At 44.9% G+C, this 20,534-nt stretch overlaps 1 protein-coding gene across 8 annotated transcripts in view; it reads right to left on the bottom strand.

Annotated features, from left to right (window-relative positions):
• Positions 1-20,269, bottom strand: part of Znf618 (zinc finger protein 618) — a 158,347-nt gene extending 138,078 nt beyond the window's left edge. For 2 of the 8 annotated variants that reach the window (XM_060381175.1, XM_060381178.1), the window contains exon 1: positions 20,107-20,268. In XM_060381175.1, the coding sequence (XP_060237158.1) occupies positions 20,107-20,139 (33 nt within the window). In that variant the 5' untranslated portion in view covers positions 20,140-20,268. Of the gene's footprint in view, positions 1-20,106 lie in introns of all 8 variants that reach the window. The other 6 variants (XM_021650012.2, XM_060381177.1, XM_060381174.1 and 3 more) reach the window with 5 other exon arrangements.
• Positions 20,270-20,534: the final 265 nt, after the last annotated feature.

Below are 20,534 nucleotides of genomic sequence, written 5' to 3'. Positions count from 1 at the left end.
TAAAAACCAACAGTGTGATTAGGGGCCTACGGAAAATCTGAGAAATATAAGGAGTCATCGATGATAGGGCGTACGGGTATACAGTAAACAATTAAATCTACAAATAAGGATTATTTCTTTTGCAAGCTAATAAAACATTTACACAACCTAATACCAATTTAATACAAATCCAAAACTCTCAGTAAGTTACATGAGCAGAATTATTACTGGCAAATTTTTCACACAATAGATTGAAAATAAACCCACAACTTATACAGTGCCCCCTGTGGTAGAGGCTGAGTCAGGAGGACTGCTACGAGTTTGATGTGAGCCTAAGCTCCATAGCAAGGCTTTATCTCAAAAGAACAAGCAAAAGAAAACAAAATTAATTAGGAAATTTACATTATACTTTTAAATAACCTTTAAGCTAAAGAGGGTATCAATATCAAAATGACCAAATACGGGGGAAGATAGTGTACTGAGAAGAAAAGCATTTTTATTACTAATCAGAAAAAATCGTAGGTGGCTGGAAAGATGGCTCAGCTCTCCTGATCGCCCAGAGGACCTGAGTTCAGTTCCCAGCACCCACATGAATGGTTCACAAACACCTGTAACATCAGTTTCAGGGAAACCTGGTACCCTCTGCTGGCCACTGTGGATACCACATGCCCACACACAGTCACACACAATAATAACTATTTTTTTAATAAAATAAAGAACCAAGTATTCAAGAATTTTAAGTCCAAAAAAGAAGAGTGAATTTACTTAAATAAAAGTATAACAATTAGAGATATTTCAAGTAGTAAGAATTGACAGATAACTTTAAATTTTTAGGCTGTAAGTATAAACATAAAAAACACTCTCAAGATACCAGTCATTCAAATACTAAATAAGAGGGAAAGTTTAACAGCAAAAGCTTAACAGCTATATAAAAAAAATCAGATTAAGAAATAGACTCACACAGAGGACCTTTCCAAAAATAAGATATCAGGCTGCCCTATGCCAATATAGTTCAAATTTTGATGAAATAAGTATGTTTCTAAGAAAACATAAATTATCAAGATTGCCTTAAGAAGAATACAGTTTTTCAAAATGTTATTGAAGGAAAAATTACAGCAGAAAATGTCTCCCAAAACTCAATGAGAGGGGGTGGGGAGTGAGTTTTCATGTAAATTATTTTAAAATTTCAAAAGACAGACAATTCCTGTGCTGTGTCAATCGCCCAGGCCAGGCCAGGCCTACAAATAAACATTTGGCAGGCACACTTGAACCCTCGTTTCCTACACTCTCAAAAACAATAAATTGTTTACACATGACAAGGCCTCAGGATCGTTCTCAACACATACAGAGCAGCCACTACCAATAACTGCCCAACATCAACTCTCTTTAGCCCTCCCTTCCACTCTACTCCAGACCTCTAGAAATGACAGAAGGTGTTCTTACTGATAGTTCATGACACCAGAACACAACTATTTAAAAAAAAATTTCAAAAACAGCATAATGAAAATAAAACCACAGGGCAATCTCACTAATGAATACAGACATGAAACACCACAAGATGGACCCAGGAGGTAGTTGAAGAATGAACCACCGTGAAGAAGATAGGTTCCTTCCAGGATAGTTTAATACTTGAAAACCTATTAATATAATTCATCACATCAGCAGATCAAAGGCAGAAAAAAACCATACGGCCATCTGGGTACATAATGAAAAGGCGTTTGTTAAAAATTCATCATCCCTTTCCCCCTCTTATTGCTAAGTAGCTCTATGGTGGGGGAGGGGTGAGTCATACTGTTACCTCGAGAAATTTTTGTGTATAGGAAAGTAAGAATCTGTCCTATAGCACAGCCTACACTTCCAAACTGATAACATTCTGAGAGTGTCTTGGCAACTCAAGACACCTACTTAGCAATAACATATTTCTGAAACCAAAATCAAACATCACACTTGACCAGAAAGTACTAGCATTTTGCCCACTAAAATAACATAAGACAAAACTGTATACTTGCTATGATTCTAATTATTCTAGGTCTAGTTGATGCGTCAGATAAGGATGGGAGATGGCAGGGCTGAATGATATTTATACATATCAGAGCCCATATAGAAATCCATTGAAACTAAGAAAATAACTCAAGGCATCCTCTAACAGAACCAACACACAACCCAATCTCCCTGGGTGTGGTGGTGCAGGCCTGGAATCCCACCTACTTGGGAAAGCTAAGGCCAAAGGATGGCAAGTTCAAAGTCAGCCTGGGCAACTCTGTGATCCCTCCTCCCTTACCATGTGTCAAAATAAAGCATAAAATGAGACTAGAGAGAGAGTTCCATGCTAGAGCACTTGCCTAGCATGCAAGAGTCCCTAGGTTCAATGCCCCATACAGAAAGTAAAAAGAAAAAACTTAGTACATACTCAAATTTGGTAGAATATATTCATTGTATACAAAGAGAAAAATTATCCCATTCACAAGCGCACCAAAGATACCAAATGTCTGTAGAGCACTTGGTAATAAACAGCCAAAAAGCAAATGAAAAAATATAAAACTGCTGAGTCATATACAGGAGTCTGAATGAGGACAAAAAGCCATGATATTGAACAAAAACCACAGAATATAGTGATAATTCCTCTCTACCCGTATAGACCTCAAGGAGCTCTATAAATTTAATGTACGGTCATGAACACAAAGCCAAGCTCTATGTCTCTTCCTCCAAGAACCTGCCTTTCCCTGCTACAGCCTTGGTACCCAGTCATGGGCAGAGAGCTTCCAACAGCTCAAGACAGGATGCACGGAGCAGAGTCCACACTGACACTGCATCCCGGCTCCCCTCACGGGCCAGCAGCACAGTGGGCACTAACACTGAATGGACGGTGTGAAGATGGGTTTGCTTGATTTCCAAAGATGAAATGCCAGCCTAAATGTGGGGAAAGACTCAGTGAATTCTGGTGAATGAAATAAGATTTTAAATGTCTTACCCACAAATTATGTGAAGATAACCATGAACACAATTCGAAGATAAGCATGAAATAAATGGTAGTTATTTTGGAAAGTTGGACAAAACCCTTTTGTTAGTAGCAAAACCAAGACTTTTTTTTTTAAACAGGGTGTCATGCTGTAGCCCACGCTGACCTGGGGCTCACTATGTAGCCCAAACTACTTCCTGCCCCAGCAGCCCAGATGCTAGGATTTCAGGTGTGCCCCCCCCATACCGAGCAAGAAGATATTTTTAGAAAGAATTCTCTGGGGAGGGAAGATGGGATTGGGGAGGGGACTGCAGCTGGGATACAAAGTGAATAAACTGTAATTAATAAAAATAAATAAATTTTTAAAAGATAAAATTCTCTGTTTCTTTGCCAAGTCACAGAGGTTCCCAAGCATCTTCGTCTAGTGCCTTAAGAGGCAGGACAGCCAGAAACGTCCCACTAGCAAGCTCCCTTGACCCTCTTTGGAAATAAAGCAAATGGAGACAGTTTAAGAGATCAATATGTAATCTATATGTAAGACATAATTTTATGGGAAATGAAAATTGAGGACCAACCTAAACCTCCAATACAGCATGGGTAGATACGTCATCAATTCTCTTCTACAAATATTATCTAGTCTTGAAAAGTATTAAGAAGGCAACATAGAGCAAAACTCTCATATATTATGACTTGGATAATAAAAATATGCTTATAAAAATACCAAGAAGAAAATGCCCTAATGTTCCATTTTCATAGTGATTGTGAGGGAAGGGGGCTTATTTAGGACCACCTTCTATTTCTTTGTTTTCTGATTCTGGTTGGCTCATGAGGTAACATAAATATTTGACATTTCTTTTACTTCTTTAACCATCTTAAACTAACTTATAAGGTTAAGTATATTCACATTGCTGTCCAACTAGCTCGGGAGTCTTCACAACAGAAACCTCTGCACTAACCAACTCCCCAGTCGCTTCCTCCAGCTGCTAGCAAACATTTCCCTTTGCAGAGTCTGAAAACTCACATAAGTGAAATCACATGGCGCGCTGTCTTTTTCCTTTCTAAGGTTGAGTGACACTCATTGTATAGATATGCCATATTTGTTTACCTTCTGCTTGGTCCTTTGGGTTATATGCTCCCTGTGGATTGCTGCACCATGCACATTACAGGGTGACTGCATTTCATTTCGATGAGGATCTACCACAGCTACATCGACAGGATGGTCCCAATTTCTCCACATTCTTGCCAACACTCGTTCATACAGTCTCTCCCTCCCTCTGTCTCTCCCTCTATATGGGTTGGATAGTTCATTGTGAGTCTGAACTGCATTTCTCTAGGTGACACTGAGCACGGTGTCATCATGTCACATGTTTATTGCTAAATCTGTACCTTCTATGGGGATCTCTCTACTTGAACCCCCTGCCCATTTTTCAATTGAGTTATTTTGTTGTTGCTGTTGACTGGTTATCATTTTTTGTGTGTCTGGTTTGATTGTTATAGGATTCCTTCCTCTTCCTTCCCTTTCTCCTCCTCCCCTTTCTCCTCCTCCTCCTCTTCCTCTTCTCTTTCCTACTCCTATCCTTCCTTCTCTTTTTCTTCCTCCTTCTTTTCCTTCTTCTCCTCCTCCTCTTCCTCTTCTCTTTCCTACTCCTATCCTTCCTTCTCTTTTTCTTCCTCCTTCTTTTCCTTCTTCTCCTCCTCCTCTTCTTTCTCTGGTGTTTTGAGCCAGGGTTTCATGTTGTGCAAGCTGGTCTTGAACTCAATATGTAGCTGAGAATGACCCTGAACTCCAAATCTTCCTGCCTATACCTCTGAAGTGCTGGGGTTACATATATGTGTCACTAAACGTGGCTATGGAAGAACTGTTGCTGTTATTTCCTCTATAGCTTGAATATTAACTCCTTGTTAAGTATGCATGATTTTCAAACATCTCCTGCCCTCCCATGGTTTGCTTTTACACATGTATATTCTTAATGCAAAGAAGTCTAAGCATAATGTAAAAGATAAGAAGGAAAGAAAGAAAGAAGGAAAGAAAGAAACCAAAATTTAAGACAGAAAAACATTAATGTTTTTTAAAGTTAAACATTTTACTTAGCTGCCACCAGTACTAGGTGACCAAAAAAAAATGGTTTTAAAAAATAGTAACTGGAATATAAACAGAAAAATCAGTGACTCTAAATCCAAAGAGCATTATCAAGAAAGAGAAAAAGAGAGAGAAAGAGAGAAAAAAAAGAGAAAGGGGGAGATAGAGAGAAAGAGAGAGAGACAGAGAAAGAGAATGAGAGAGAGACACACAGAGAGAGAGAGAGAGGCCTCATTGTGACACATGCCTAAACTTCCAGCTCAGTGGACGTGGTGGGAGTGTTCAGAGTTTGAGGCTGGTTTAGCTACTTATAGCAGTCCTACCTCAGAAAACAAAACCAACAACAAATCTGAAGAGAGGACTGCCAAGATGGCTCCATGGGTAAAGGCACTGAATGCCAAGCCTGAAGACTTGAGTTTGATCGCCTGGACCACATGGAGGAAGGGGAGAATTGATTCTCATAAGTTGTCCCCTGACAATCACACACAGTTGTGGCACATACACACCCCCTCCCGTACACATGTACATGCAGAAGTAAATGAATTGTTTTAAAAAGTATAATGATTGCAATACAAGATGACAGCCAGGGTGGTGTGTCAAATCAGCTCCATGAACCTCCCAGGAGAAGCAGCTTGAGAGGGAGGGAGGGGTTTGTCTTCATGCACATTGTAGACCCTCTACAGCCCAGCAACAGGCTTTTAAGGTAGGGTTCAGGGCATCTCCTACAACGCAGCGACATGTACAAAGACTTGTCTCACTGTGTGGATTATAATAGTGAAAAATGGGAGGCAACCAAAATCTAGTAAGACAATGAATTTGGGAGCATACACATGGTGGAAATATAGCCCAGTTAAATATAAAATGTTTATACTCACAAATGAAAGACATCTTGAGTTTTAAAAGCAAAAAGCAAGCCAGCCACAAAATATAATCCCATTTGTGTAAAACTGTAATCATAAATACTTAAATATGTACAAATGACTTGAATAACGTTCATCAAAATGTGAACAGTGGTTATCTCAGGATTCAGGTGATTTTTTTAAAGAATAATCTTCCTACTTTTCAGGACTGCGTGAATGTTTTTATAATGAATGTGATATTTTTATAGTCAGAAAAAAATAAACCTATTTTCACTTAGGAAAAAAATAAAAAATAAGTTTAAAAAAACAGGAATGGAAAAACAACTTTGGAAACTTCACACTTGGAGATAAAACTGGAGCCCATCTCCTCTGTGGAGAGAGCTGGAGGCAGTGTGGTCAGGAAACCTCAGGCTCCACTCTGACCCTAATACAGATTCGGTTTGAGCTGAGACAGGTCAATAAGCCATTTCACCCACTGCTTCCTCTGTGTGAAAATTGATGGTATATCTATGTCACAGAATGACTTTGAGAATAAGCAAACTAAGACTGGGACTGTTCTCAATTAATCCTGGTCTCTTCTCCCTTTGACTTCATTGTTGAATCACACCAGGCTCACATTAGGTATTCAAGATGGGTTCAACAGGATCAATGGATGGAAGGATGGATGGATGGATGGATGGATGGATGGATGGATGTGTGTGTGTGTGTGTGTGTGTGTGGATGGGTGGGTGGGTGGGTGGGTGGGTGTGTGTGGATGGGTGGATGGATGGGTGGGTGTGTGTGGATGGATGGATGGATGAATGGGTGAGTGGACAGACGGTGAAGCAGGAGGCCAGGTCTCTAAAGGATGGAAGGACGAATGCATGAGGGGTGGTTCAGGAGATGGACTGGGGCAGACTGATGGCTGGGTAACCTAGACAGCAGTCTGCATTTTCCCACGGCAGCCACATCAATCTATTTCTCATCCTGCAAACTCAATGCCATGTTGACAAGGGTGCACCTGTGAACCTGCCTCAGTCACGTGAGCCACAGGAGTAGGAGTCATAAAGGATGCTACTGAACCCACCCACTTCTACCCCACACATTCTTGTCCTCAACAGTCAACTGAGTATTCAAAATCCTGCCAACGAGGAGCACAGAGAAACCTTTAAGATGACCACATGATGGAGACCACTCGACAGCCTGAGCCAGAACTCACCTGGGCCCTCCCCAAATTCCCAGCCCACAGAGACCAGAAGACCAGAAGTGGCTGCTGCTGGTTTAAGCCCAAGTTTCAGGGTACCCTCCTGCAGAGTGACAAACACCCAATACCCAATACGGGTGAGGCTGTGAATGGGGGGAGGGGGACAGATGCGGCTGCTGAGCTCTGCAGCAGGAGCCCTGCAAGGGGCATCATCGGCATCAGGCATCCTGCCTTTTCTCAGATCTGTTTGCTCTATGGCCTTCTGCTTCCCTCCCTATTCAAGCCTCTCTTACCTCGGCAGTTTGTATTTCCAAACTCCAGCCTTTTACCCTGCTTCCCCTGAACGAGTGAACAGCATACACCTTCTAACAACACCCGGTGAAAGCTCGCAGTGTACAGCACGAGAAACTGAGGCTCAAAGAAGGGAAAAGGATTGCCCCAGACTGGAGACTTAAAGCCCATGGCTATTTCTCTTCCAACTGTCTGTGGGCTCCCAGCATCCCCAGGGTTGAGTCTTGACTCCACTTCTCACTGTCTGTCACTGTCCCATGAGGAGTTGGAGCAGCACTGCCAGGCCTGGCTGGGACTCACCAGAGCTCTTGGCTGCAAGCGTACCTTACATCTGTCTGAGTAGAAATTTGCATTCTGCAACCGGGAGGCCCCAGTTCCAAGTATGTCAAATGTAATTAATTAGAGCAAACCTGCAACTGTTTTCAAACGCCGTATTAAAGGCTTTGTGCACACAGAACACACCCCGCTGGCCTGTTGAGGCTTGTAAAGAGCCGGGGAATAAAAGCCAGAGGGTCCTGAGCCTGTGCTGAACAGAACAGGGAGCGCAGTTTCTCAGTTTCACATCCCAGTCAGACATTCCTCCACAGCCAAGGTAAGGGGCAGCGTAGCAGTGTCAACAAGACTTGGGCTCAAGTTCCAGCCCAGCCAACAACTCTACCCACTGCATGTGCTGCTGCTCTTTTCCTGGCTCAGACAGGGCCTGGAATTCAGTGTCCAGCAGGCCCTGAATCCACCTGGCACTTAGGCCCCCTGTGCAACAGAGGGCACCTCCTTTCATCTCCAACCTCAACTTCCTCACATTAACAATGTAAATAAACAGGGGCCGGGGATGGCCAAGTGGGTAAAAGTCCTGCTGTACAAACAGGAAGACCTGGATTCAGATCCCCAACACTCAGGTAAAAGGCAGACCCAGGGGCATGAATCTGAACCCTCAAGGCTGGGGGGGGAGTAACAGGCAGATTCCAGGGGCTCCACATATATACCCAGACCCCCACATATATACATACATACATACATACATACATACATACATACATACATGTGTGAGTGTGTGCCCCTGAAAAGCCACATGGGTGACTGTACTAAACGAGATGCCAGATGTCAACTGCTTAGCTCAGTGACTGGCATATAATACCCACTCAGCCAACGTGCAGTGACAGAAATACTTCAAGGCTGAAAAAAAAATATTTTGCAAAACTAAAGTCAGATAAACATGAGTGCTGTCCTGTGACCTTAGGCAGAGTTCCCAATTAAAAACAAAACCACCGCTGCATTTCCAACACTCGGCTCATTCTTGCAGAACACTCAGAGAGTCCAGGGTAGAAGTTACAGGTGCTGCTGGCTCTCGTCCCCGCAGGACTCAGGACCATGTGGGAGGCCAGGAGCTAGAAGACCTCACACCTGCCTGCTCTGCCCCTGGTGCAGCACATGCATTGGATTTCTAGAAGCCCCGCTTGCCCAGCAATGATGGGGCAAAGCAGACCTGATAAAAGAATGGCTTCCAGCTCCAATCCCTACGATTCAAAACCCAGAAGCCCCAGTCCGAGCTGGTCTCCGTGTCCACCTGGCCCTGGGGCACACCCACACAAAGAGCAGTTCCAGCTCAGAGCCTGACTGGGCTTCGGGATCTCTGTCAGGCAGACAGAGAAACTCTCGGGGTTGGGATACGGGGACATAGAGCTTCTGGAATGGTTTCCGCCTCTCCTGTTCGTTTTACTTTCTTCAAAGTTCTTGGCTAATGTTTAGGGGTCTTTAGTCTCTTGCCAGGATGTGAGTCCTGAGTTCTGTCCAGCTCACTCGGGAGGCTGCTGGGTGACAACTCTAGGTAACTCTCTGGGTGTGTACTTCTGCACCCACAGAGGGAATGCAACTAGTGGCTTAGGTCAGCACTGACCTGAGTGCTGTAGGTCGGCAGTAGACATACAATATGTATGTACAAGGACCTGAGTTCAATTCCCTGCACCCACAGAAAAGGCCAAGTGTGCTGGCATGCACCTGTGATCCCAGCACTGGGAAGACAGAGCCAGAGGACTCCCAGGCTCACTGGCCAGACAACCCAGCCTAACTGGTGAGCTGTACGTCCCAATGAGAGACCCTATCTCGAAACATGAAGTAGATAGTGCCTGTGGATGACAACTGAGGCTGATCTCTGGCTTTATATACATGTATGCATGGGCTCATGCACGCACACGCACACACACTTGCACAGACATAATTTATGCACACAAACATACACTTATAAATAAATGGATGGATGGATGGATGGATGGGGAAACCAGTAACTTTAGGAGTATATCTTATTAACTTTAGTAGTATGTCTTATTTAAGCCAAAGTAGAAAATCATCTCAATCTGTCATCAACATTACACTTGTAACTTTTGGACTTTTGCATCACTTGGACTTCTTCTCAAGTCTTAAAGATCTGTGTGGATGCCAGCTGGTGGTTCCTAGAATATATGAGATGGCAGAGGCTCAGACCATCTTTATAAGTTGGCCTGGTATAGACTCGGACAGAACGAAGGCCAGATACACAGCAAATTCCATCAAATTCTAGTGGTACGAAGAGGAAATGTCCCTCCCAGGGGCCTCATTCCAGGCCAGTTTCGGTTTTATTTCAGATCAGTTTCACTCTCTGCTTTCCCAATATCCACTGGAAGAAACACCCACCTGGAAGAAACACCCACATAACGTACTTAAATGTTGACAGTTATCTCTCCCAGCTGACGAAATTAAAAGGAAAAAATACCCACCATCCAACTACGTCTTTGTTTCTTCTTTCTGACCATTCCAAGCACCCTGCTTACATCAAGTTGGCTTGCAAAACTCTAAGCCCAAAATAAAGCCAAATACAAATTCCTTGCGAAATGTATCCAACCAAAAATTCCCATCCTTACACCTCCAATTTCTTAGAAAAATCCTGGGGCAGATGGGGCTTTGGACACCAGGACTCGAAGCTGAGAGACAAGCGGCCAGCTCCTCGGGCGAGCTGCCTTGGACAGTAACATCCAGAGCATGAATCCAGGACAGTTTCTGCCTCTGAATATGATGAGCAAACTATATGCCAGGAACTGGCCAAAGGCCACCAGGCCACACGAGGATACTGTCAGGCTTCACTCCTTCCTTGCCTTGCCCAGACCCAGGGCCAGTACCCAAGGATGCTGCCCCAGCCTGCATCCTTGCGCAGGTTCAGCTGGCTACACAGTGATGCTCCTGTGTGGTCAACAGCTCCGTGAGAGCCTGGCATCACCTGTCTCTACTTATTCTCTCTAGCTCATTGGAGGCTCCATTCTGCTTTGTCAGCCAAAATATTTCTATCACTTTTCTGTCGACTCACTACCATTCTCACCTCATTCTTCCTCCTTCCCTGTCTAAGAAGAGAACAGAGTCGTCACTAGTGTGTTCCTCCATATCTTTTCTGTTCCTGAAGTACTCCAGGATCTGTCACATACTAAGAAGCACACTGAGGCTTTGGAGTTTAAAAAACATCATCAAACGTTGTCTTGGCTCCTTCACCTAAAGAATTCTTACCAGTCCATTTCCCAGATGTACAAATTAAAATGCACAAGGTCTAAGGCATCCCTCTGTGGAACATATTCAAACAGCAAGCAGGTCACAAGCTCATCCACTTCCAGAGATCCCAGGGCTTGCTAGACTGTCATCTTTACTGTGCCAGGGAGGGAGGGACACCCTCTCCAGCCTTAACCATGCCCTCACTCCACCTGCACCCTCCCTTTGAAACTTGATCAGTCTCCTTGGTTTGGGCTGAGAAGCAGGCCAGCCCAGCTTTGATGACATCCCCCAAGGGTGTCTAATTATAACAAGGAAGGGAGGAGCCAGGATTCTCTGGCTATTTTCTCAAAACCAAATTAGCTTTAATTCCTTTTAACACAGGGTATGTGAAGATTGCAGGAAAAGGAACCATCGTGGAGTCAAGAAAGCTGAGGTTTTTAATCCCACCTCCACTTACTTGCTGAGTTTGGGGGCAAGTGACTCCTCCTCCATTCCCCAGCCTCCTTTCCTCCGATTGTGAGACTGGGGATGGGGGTGGTAGGCGTGATTAGGTCAAGAAGGAGAAACTGGCTTGAGTCTTGTGCTAAACTCAAGTGATGGGGAGCCTCATACTAAGGCACACTGAGGCTACTAAGGGAAAAGAAGGCCAGAATTGATTAGTGATGTCTGCCACAGGCTTGAAAATGGGAAGTGGTAGAACATATGTTAACTATTTAGCATCCCTGGATTAGGCAGCAGAAAAGCAGCACAGTGATGATGAAAAGGCCCTTGTCTGTCATAAAGGCTTTTCTCCCACCCCACAACCATATGCATCACCATCATCAATAGTAGTGTCATCCCACATTACAGATAAGGAATTAAATAACCAGCAAAGAAATAAGCACTCTGACAAGATTCCAAATCAACCAAACGCTGCAACAGAAGGGGGACTAAGCCTGTCCCTCCAACTTTGATCTGTTCAATCGCCCTTAGAAATGTCACACTGGTGTTTTGCAGCAGGGAGGACAGCTCCCCTCTGTAGCTACAGAGAAGGAACTACCCATTTTCAAGGCTTTACCTCTTCCCCAGAGGTTGCCCATGTCTTTTAGAGAAGGTCAAGGCAAAACAATGGCAACCTACCCAAAGATAGAGCAGGAAAAGGGACCTGAAGTCAGAGTTCCAGAACAATCCTCTCTGCGCCAGGGCCAAGCCCAGCCGAGGCAAGGGATCATGAGAAGAGTCTAGAACTTCCTGGGTCACAGCATATGCCACAAGGAGCTGGGCACCTCATTTGTGAGAAGAACATTAGCACTTGGATGTACTTCCTCACCTCAGAAACATGACAATGCATAGGCCAAGGAGACTCAATGGAAAAGACACCTGATGCTGAGCTCAGATGCCCACATAAACCTCCACACGTAGGCGCACACACCGGTAACCCCAACATTGTCTCAAGAAACAATGTGGAAGAGCAACTAAGGAAGACATTCAAACTCTGGCCTCCACGTGAGCCCACATATGCACATGTGAGGGAGTGCATACACACACACACACACACACACACACACACACACACACACAGGAAATATGAAAGTGGAAGTGAACTTTGAAGACACATAGTCGAACTTAAACTGAGATTCCTGCTCCTTTGCTGACCTGGGACACAAATTGTCAAATTGATAATGATTCATATAAAAAAGAAAGAAATTAAGCAAACAAACAATATTCTCTGTTCTCCATCTTTAATTCTAGTGGAAGTTTGGCATCTGCCACACAGACCTGGACCAGAGATGGGGCTGGCTGAACATCAAACCACAGAGCCAACTCAAGTCTGAGAGCCCTTGTGTCCACCATTCAGCAAACACCCCCCTGGTAGGTAGCTCAGGCTTTCTCCTCAAGCAAGCAAGGGCACAGCTGGCATGTCATTTCCAGTCGGTGCTGGCTGTGCCCCACTCACACTCTCCGCACCTCCACCAAGCAGAGGGTGACTCCTGCTGGCTTCCGACGCAGTCCAGGGGGGATGGCTCCATTAGTAAAGTGCTTGTTACATGTGCGTGAAGACCTGAGTTCAATCCCCAGGACACACAAGGAGAAGAAGAAAAAAAGCCAAGTGTGGTGGTGCATGCCTTAAACCCAGAAGAGGATCCTTGGAGTTCACAGTGCAGTCGAGCTAGCGGAATGGGAAAGCTTCAGGCCTGGTGAGACACCCTGTCACCAAAAGCCAATAAATACAGCAGAGAGCGACTAAGCACATTCAGCGTCACCCCGACACAAGCATACAGAGAAATACTGAGGACTGGTGAGCCGCCCTAATAGCTAAGATGCTTGTTGTGCAAGCATGAAGCCCTGAGTTCAACTCCCAACACCCAAAGAAAAGCCAGCTACAGCAGCTTGCACCTGTAACCCGGGGGATATGGTAGAGACAGGAGGATCCTGGGGGCTTGCTGGCCCCCAGCTTGGCCGAACTGTGAGCTCCAGGTTCAGGGAGGAAACCTCGCTTAAAATAAAATAAAATAAAATAAAATAAAATAAAATAAAATAAAATAAAATAAAAATGCAGGGAGTGGTGGAAGAAGATACCTAAAGTGGACCTCCTGCCTCTACACAGACACTTCTAGGCCAGCACATCTGCACGCATGCATACAGGCACACACGCACACACAAATAGGGGGTTGGCAATGTGATCAAATGAACTTGAAAATTCTCCAAGACATGTAAAGTCAAAAGAAGCTCACTCCCTGCCCTGCTAAGGATTCCATTTAACTTTTTATCCCAAGACAGCCTGGAGTTTCAAAGCCGGCTGTGGAGGAAAATACTGCTATGACTCCCTACGAAGACATGGTTTGGACCACACAGCCAAACCCAAACCCAAATTGGTCATCCACTCTTCACTGGAGTCAATTCCAGCTGAGCTATTTCCAAAAGTCAAACTGAGTCATCAAATATTTACTGAGCATCCGCTCTGTGCCAGACCCCAGGATGAATAAGCCATGATCTCCAGCCCTAAGGAAGTCACCAGCTGGCTGGAGAGCAGATGTGCAGAGGAGCAGCTCGGTCTTCAATCCACAGAGCTTGAGGAACCCAGGCAGAGCAGCTTAGCTCCAGCTGCTACAGAAGAACCTTCTCCACTGTTCCCGGACAGGCACGGCCCTCAGGATGATTACACCTCTTTAAAGACTAGGCCACTGGCTTTGAGACAGATGGAGGAACACTCAGCATCGCTGAACATGAGTGCTGAGGACGCTGCTGAAACACCTCACTCACCTCTGACAGTTTTAAAGAAAAAAAAGGGGGGGGGGGGTGTACACGTGTGTGTGTGTGTGTGTGTGTGTGTGTGTGTATGTATGTGTTCTGTTGTTCCCTTGAGAGAAACATACTAACTACCTTGATCAAGTACCAACTTGATCAAGTACTGGCCACCCTCTAAGGCACTCACAGGGCCTGGTATTTTCACTCAAGCTGCTCATTTCACCATAAAGTCCCCTTCAAGGTCAGGGTAACTATCCACCCCCTTCTCCACAAGCAGAAGTTGTAGCCCCAAAGGCAGAAGTGGCTTTCCCATGCTGACACAAAGCTCACCACACACCATGAGGTTGGATTTCAGTTCTGATCCCAACTTTCCATGTTGCCAATGGGCTGAGTTAAGGCCTGACCTGAGGTAACTTCCTGATAGCTCCGTGTTTTCACTTGAGAGAAGGATTTCCTTGACACCTCCCAGCTCCTCCCTCTCCTCACACCCCACCCTCTTCATATATCTCTTTTAGAGAACACTTTACTTAAATCCCACCTCCAACAACTGCTCTCTCCTGAAGTGCTCAGCTTTACCTCTTCACATGCGCATGGGCGTGCGTGCACGCACGCACGCACGCACACACACACACACACACACACAATCACAAGCACACCTGTGCCTACACCTGAATACAGGCCCACCACATCCTGCTGCATTCCCAGCCACTGTCATTTTCATCTAGGAGAACTGAGATGCGGCCTCTCTGACCAGGACTGGCTGCGTGGACTGGGGGACCTGATGACTACCAGAGGCTGAAATACTCAAATGGGACCCAGGGAGAAAGTCCCACCAATGACACTATGAGGGGGCTGAAGGACATTGCCAACCTTCTGAGACTAACTTGAACAACAACCAGACAGCATGCTTGTGGGTCTGGCCCTGCCCTGCCCACCACAGTCACTGGCTACATGTCAATACAAAAACATGGCTGTCAGTCAGAACTGGGAGTCACCACTGCAGGGAGATGCTCACAAATTTCCAGTACTTCGTACCCTCCCCCAAAAGAGTACCACATTAATTACTTTTTATATTGACGTTGGGTCAGAATAATAGCACTGTTCAAATACGGGCTTAAAAACACGTTTTGCTAAATCAGTGTCACCTGTTTCTTTTTATTCTCTTTGATAGATCACTAGAGAATGCTAAATTACGTATGTGGCTCTGACTTGTGGTTTGAATTCTATTTCTGTTAGACCACATTGCTCTGACATGTTTAAAGGATGAGACGAGGAAGGCAGCAATTCAGGGGCTACAGAGGAAAATATGTTCACACAAAAAACACAAACTTCCCAAGTGATTAGAACATAAATACAGTCCCGACATGGGCTAAAACCCAGAAAGACTTCCCTGGAAAACTCACAAGAAAGTAGAAAATAAAAATAGCCATGACAACCACTGGGCCTACCAAGGCAGAGCTCCCCACTACCTTTATTGCTCCTGTGGCACTGCGGACCGAGCCCCGGCCTGAGCACCCCAACAAGGCTGGCTGGCAGGGAGCACGCCTCCCGAGACACACAGCCAGAACTCACAGGTGGCTGCAAAGCGGTTCAAACAGGGGACAAAGCAGGTGGCCCAGAACACCTACCCCACATACTTCCTCTACAGTCAATCAATAAATGAGAACACAGCATACACAAGAAGTTCAAGATACCCCTGGCCCATCAGGGGAGTTCATCAGTCTGATGTCTTTAGATTTGGGATCTTCAGACTATGACCAGCTCCAGGAAATGTACTTCCCATCATACATAAATATCTCCAGGTATAAGGAAGTTCTGTGTACCTGTACACTGCATGAAACATGTCTGCAATGTTCTGTCCCCCTGTGTCCTCCTCTAACACTGACTGATCTACCAAAAACGGCCACACACCAACAGACAGTGATCCTAGGTCTAATCAAGACAGCAGTTCATAGGTATGTGTGCCATTTAACTACTGCACCTCTGTCTCTAGAATACAGGAGTCCAGATGTGGCCTCAGCAGCTTTCTCTGCACTATGATGAAGTAGATACTCCTTAAGAGTCAGAATCGGCGATGGAACCAATACATCGCTATCCTCTAACTGGTCCGAGTGTTCCTTTCACAAGCTCTACATGAAATAGTGATCTGCCCAAGATCGCTTAGCAAGACCTTGAGAGAGCAAGCCCAAGTACCCACAAAGCCTCTTCTTCTCACCACAGAGGAGACACTAACCGTCATGAAATGCTACACCATCAAAGTACTGAGAATTCCCTATGCCTGTTAAGAGCTAACTCATGTACACCAAGTCAGATGCGTAAGAAAGTTCTCCTCAAACAAGAAGGAAAGAGTATGTAGTCCGGGAGGCGGCATACCAACAGCCAAGGCAAAGGTGGAGAAGAAACCGGACCGGACCCTGGAGCAGCTTACAACTGCTCCCAGGTGGGACAAGCCATGGGCTGTGAATCTTCTAGAGCCATCTACCAGCCATCTTTGCTGTTCTGCAAAAGCTAGCCTTGTTCAACTCTACCTCTGTGTAGGGTTCAAAGTATAAGCAAGCCATCTTCCTGGCTTGGTCTGAGTCAAACTATAAAGCAAGTCCTTGAAATTTCAAACCTTATTAGAGAAAAAAAAAATCTCCTTAGGCAGAAAAGCAAAACATTAAGTAATAAGAGTCTCCACTTGAGAGGGAGTATAAATGATCTTTCACCAAAACAACCCAAGCCATCATCAAATTACCACCCCCAAGTCCAATTTTGGCCAATATTATATGAGTATGATAAACAGAAGTAGACTAATTAAAATAGCCCCAATATCCATTCCTGGCCACACTTCATCTGAAACAGTAGAAGAGAGAAGCAGAGAGAGAGACAGACAGGCAGACAGAGAGAGAGAGTGAGTCTAGGCCCAGGTCAGATCTCACCTCAGTGACACCAAGAGAAACAAAAGGAAACTAGCCCCGCCCCCAATAGGACCAGCATGCATTTCTATTTTTCTATTTCCTTCAGAACAAACATGATGAGAATAACCAATTCTATAAGAAGAAAAAAAAAAAGGTCTACAAACAAATGATTTGCAGTTTCTGGCCATAAACCATAACTACAGACAACAAAACAAAATTTTCAGCAGAATAGATTGCAGGGATCTGAGTGGCAAGGCAGACTGCAGACTACACAAAAGGATGAGCTGAGATATTTAAATATTGTCATTCCTTTCCTAGAGATAACCTGTTATCGTCAGCCCTGACCTTTTCTCAGAAGCCCTAACCCCATCCAGCTCAGTCCTCCTTCAGCCCTGCTCAACTTGAGCCCACTAGCTCATGAGGCCTCCAGAACTCCTGAAATTATAAATTCTTTGACCATCAAAGCATTGCCCTAAATAATTCAAGAGAAAAAAATTTAATTATGCACTTAAATTAAAAAAAAAAAAAACTCATTCCAAATATGTCAGAATGTGTGGCCATCAGACCTGAAGGATCTTGTTACTAAAGATAAAATAAAATTTTTTAAAAAAATTAAAATTAAAAAAAAAAATCTCCCAAAAGCAATGGCAGTGATGGAGACTGTCAAACCTGTGCCACTGCTAACCCCATTCCATGAAACTAGAAGCCCTTCAGAAACCAGTTTCCATAAAGCAAGGTTGGTGAGGCATGGACTGGGGCCACCAAGCCTTCAAGACGCGACGCCCTTCCCGCCCCAGGTAACCCATGTAACTCCCGCCCCACGTCCCAAAAGGTCCCCACAGTGCTGCTAATACACTGAAAATTTTCAACTTTTTTTTAAATCTCAGCACATCGAATCAAACCCTAATTTATCAAAAATTTCCCTTCATTTCAGAGTAGAGATTTATTTTCATCTGTTAAATTTCAATCCAGTCAATATTTGTCACTTGAAATTTTTTTTTCCTTTTTTGTTTCACCTCCATTTGATTCATCTTAAGGCCAAATCTCCACATAAAATATTGTTTGTAGCAATGCTTTCAAATTCCAAAGGCAGGCATCTCTGGGTTTGGCTTTTGTGTATATTCTGATTAGTTTTTCTTTCAAAGAAAATAATAAATTTTGCTGCTAGAAACAGCTGAGTTGGTGTTTTAGTCCATTTCTTCAGCAAAGTGTTCTTACCAGGGCAGATGGATACAAATCAGAATTTTCATCTCTCTGCCATTCTCTCTTTCATCTTTTTTTTCTTGCTGGGTCAGTAAAATTTGTGGGGTTTTTGTTATTGTTACAACCCCCCCCCCAACACACACACATACTTCCCAAATGATCAAAGGTAATGGGTTTCTTCTTTTTTTAAAAGTAATAAAAAAATTTGAAAAATAAAAAGTATTAATAAATTGTTGAACCCCATATCACAAAGAAACCTGAAGCCAACCTGAATTGTTTTTAAATAATAATATTTCTAATTGAAAGAATGAATAAGACTGAGAAGAAAATATTCTCTTTAGCAAGGATATTTTTAATCCTTATCTTCATCAATTGATTCACTTGTGTGTCGTAAAAAAAAATGGGCTTCTGTGAATCCACTGTTAGTTTTTCATAATAATGTTAATTATGCATATCTTATTTTAATGGCCGCCTCTCCTACAAATCTGTGGGCTACTCAGTTTGTACACTATATGAACTGACATTTTCCCTACTGAATATTGTTCAAGAAAAGGTCCCTGACATTTTCTAGATAAAACAACAACAAAACAAGAAATGCTTAAACCTTGCACCAAACAAAATCAGGAAACAGTCATAATTATTCCATCAAAGCCAAAGACACACACACACACACACACACACTCTCTCTCTCTCTCTCTCTCTCATACCCTAACAAAAAAAAACAGAAAAAAAAAAAGACCGGCAGAATTTCACTCTAACTTTTCCAGTTTCTGTTTTTCTTTAGAATCTCAGGAGTTAAATGCAGTAAAATGTAAATGAAAAAAATTTAAACCTACAATTTTTGGGTGTGTCCAAAGCCAACATTTTAGGGTCTATTTTCTCTTCTAAATCCTTCTTTCTTGGAAATGGAAAAACTTTGAACACTGCCAAATGGTAAAATTAGTCATTTTTGTTCATAGAGCAAAATAAGTCACGAATTATAATGAAACACAATTTCTAATTGCTTCATAAAGCCAATTCTCCCAGCTTTCCCTAAACTGAACTATTTCCCTCCTTTCCTCATTCCAATTAGTTTTTTTTTTTAAACTCAAACTAAAATGACTTGAGTGCCTCAACTGTGTTTCTTTTAGGAGGTATTTTTTTGCTCTTTCTCCCCTTCAAGAATTGGATTCATTCAAATTCCAGCTTAATTTTCATTTACATATTATCTGGATTTGGCTTCAGAAATAAAAATTGTCTCCATGTCCTTCAGTAGTCAAAGTGAAAATTTTCACTCCAAAAAAGATAGAAAAAAAGAATCTTTTCCCCATTCCACTGCCTTGGAGATGAAACTTTGAAAAAAATAAGAAATAAAAAATATTTCTTTTCAATTTTAATTTCTTTTTTTATTTACAAAATAGTATCCTCTAGGTGGCGTCATTTTAATGGGAAAAAACTACCGTTTGAAGAAAAATTAGAAAAAAAAAATTGAGAGAAGGAAATATGGCCTTTAAAAAATAAAAAGATTGTTGCAAAGACGGGGGGCCTGGAAGGAACGCTCTCCTGGGGGGTCACCGGGGACCCTGAGCGCACACAGGGTCAGGGGGAAATTGCAAATTTCGGGGGAGGGGGAGAGCCAGAAGAAGGTTGCATTTTCTCAAAATCTGAATTGTCCAAACTGCAATGGCTGCTCCGTGCTCTCGCCGCTTTGTTTCTGGGCTCCGGTCCGAGCTGGGGGCCGCGGGGGGCGCCGGGTGCGGGGTCCCCGCCAGCCCCGGCCGCCGCCCCCGCAGCGCCCGCGCCCCGCAGCGCCCCAGGGGGGCCGCTCCCGCACCCCGGCCGCCCGGCCCCGCTCCGGAGCCCCGAGCCGGCGCCCGCGCGGCTGCCCCCGCGGGGCTGGCGCGGCCCCCGCCCCGGCCCCGGCCCCGCGTTACCTGCGGAGCCGCCGCGCCGCCCGGCTGGCTCATCGGTCCGTGCGGGAGGAGGCGGCCCCGGCGCGTCCTGCTCCTCCCGGGCCGGGCTGCGCCGCGCGCACAATGCCGCTGCCACCGCCGCCGCCGCCGCCGCCGCCGCCGCTCCCTCCTCCGCCCGCCCCGCGCGGGCCGGGGGGCGGGGGCCGGGGGCGCCGGGGGGACCGCCGCGGGGACCGCAGATCGCCCCGCCGGCCCGCGCCCGCCGCGCCGCGCCGCGCCCCGCACCGCCCCCGCCGGCCTCCGCGCCGCCGCCGGCCCCCGGCCTCGCCTCGGCCTCCGCCGCCGGCCTCCGCGCCGCCCTGCGCCTCACACAAAGCCGCCGGTCCCCCGCGCCGTCGGCGGCCCCCCAAACTTTGCCGCGCCAGCCCCGCGCGCGGGGCATTTGCTCG

This window comes from Meriones unguiculatus, chromosome 3 (genome assembly GCF_030254825.1).
Source record: "Meriones unguiculatus strain TT.TT164.6M chromosome 3, Bangor_MerUng_6.1, whole genome shotgun sequence".
NCBI classification, from domain to species: domain Eukaryota; kingdom Metazoa; phylum Chordata; class Mammalia; order Rodentia; family Muridae; genus Meriones; species Meriones unguiculatus.
This window is presented reverse-complemented; position numbering and strand designations above follow the sequence as displayed.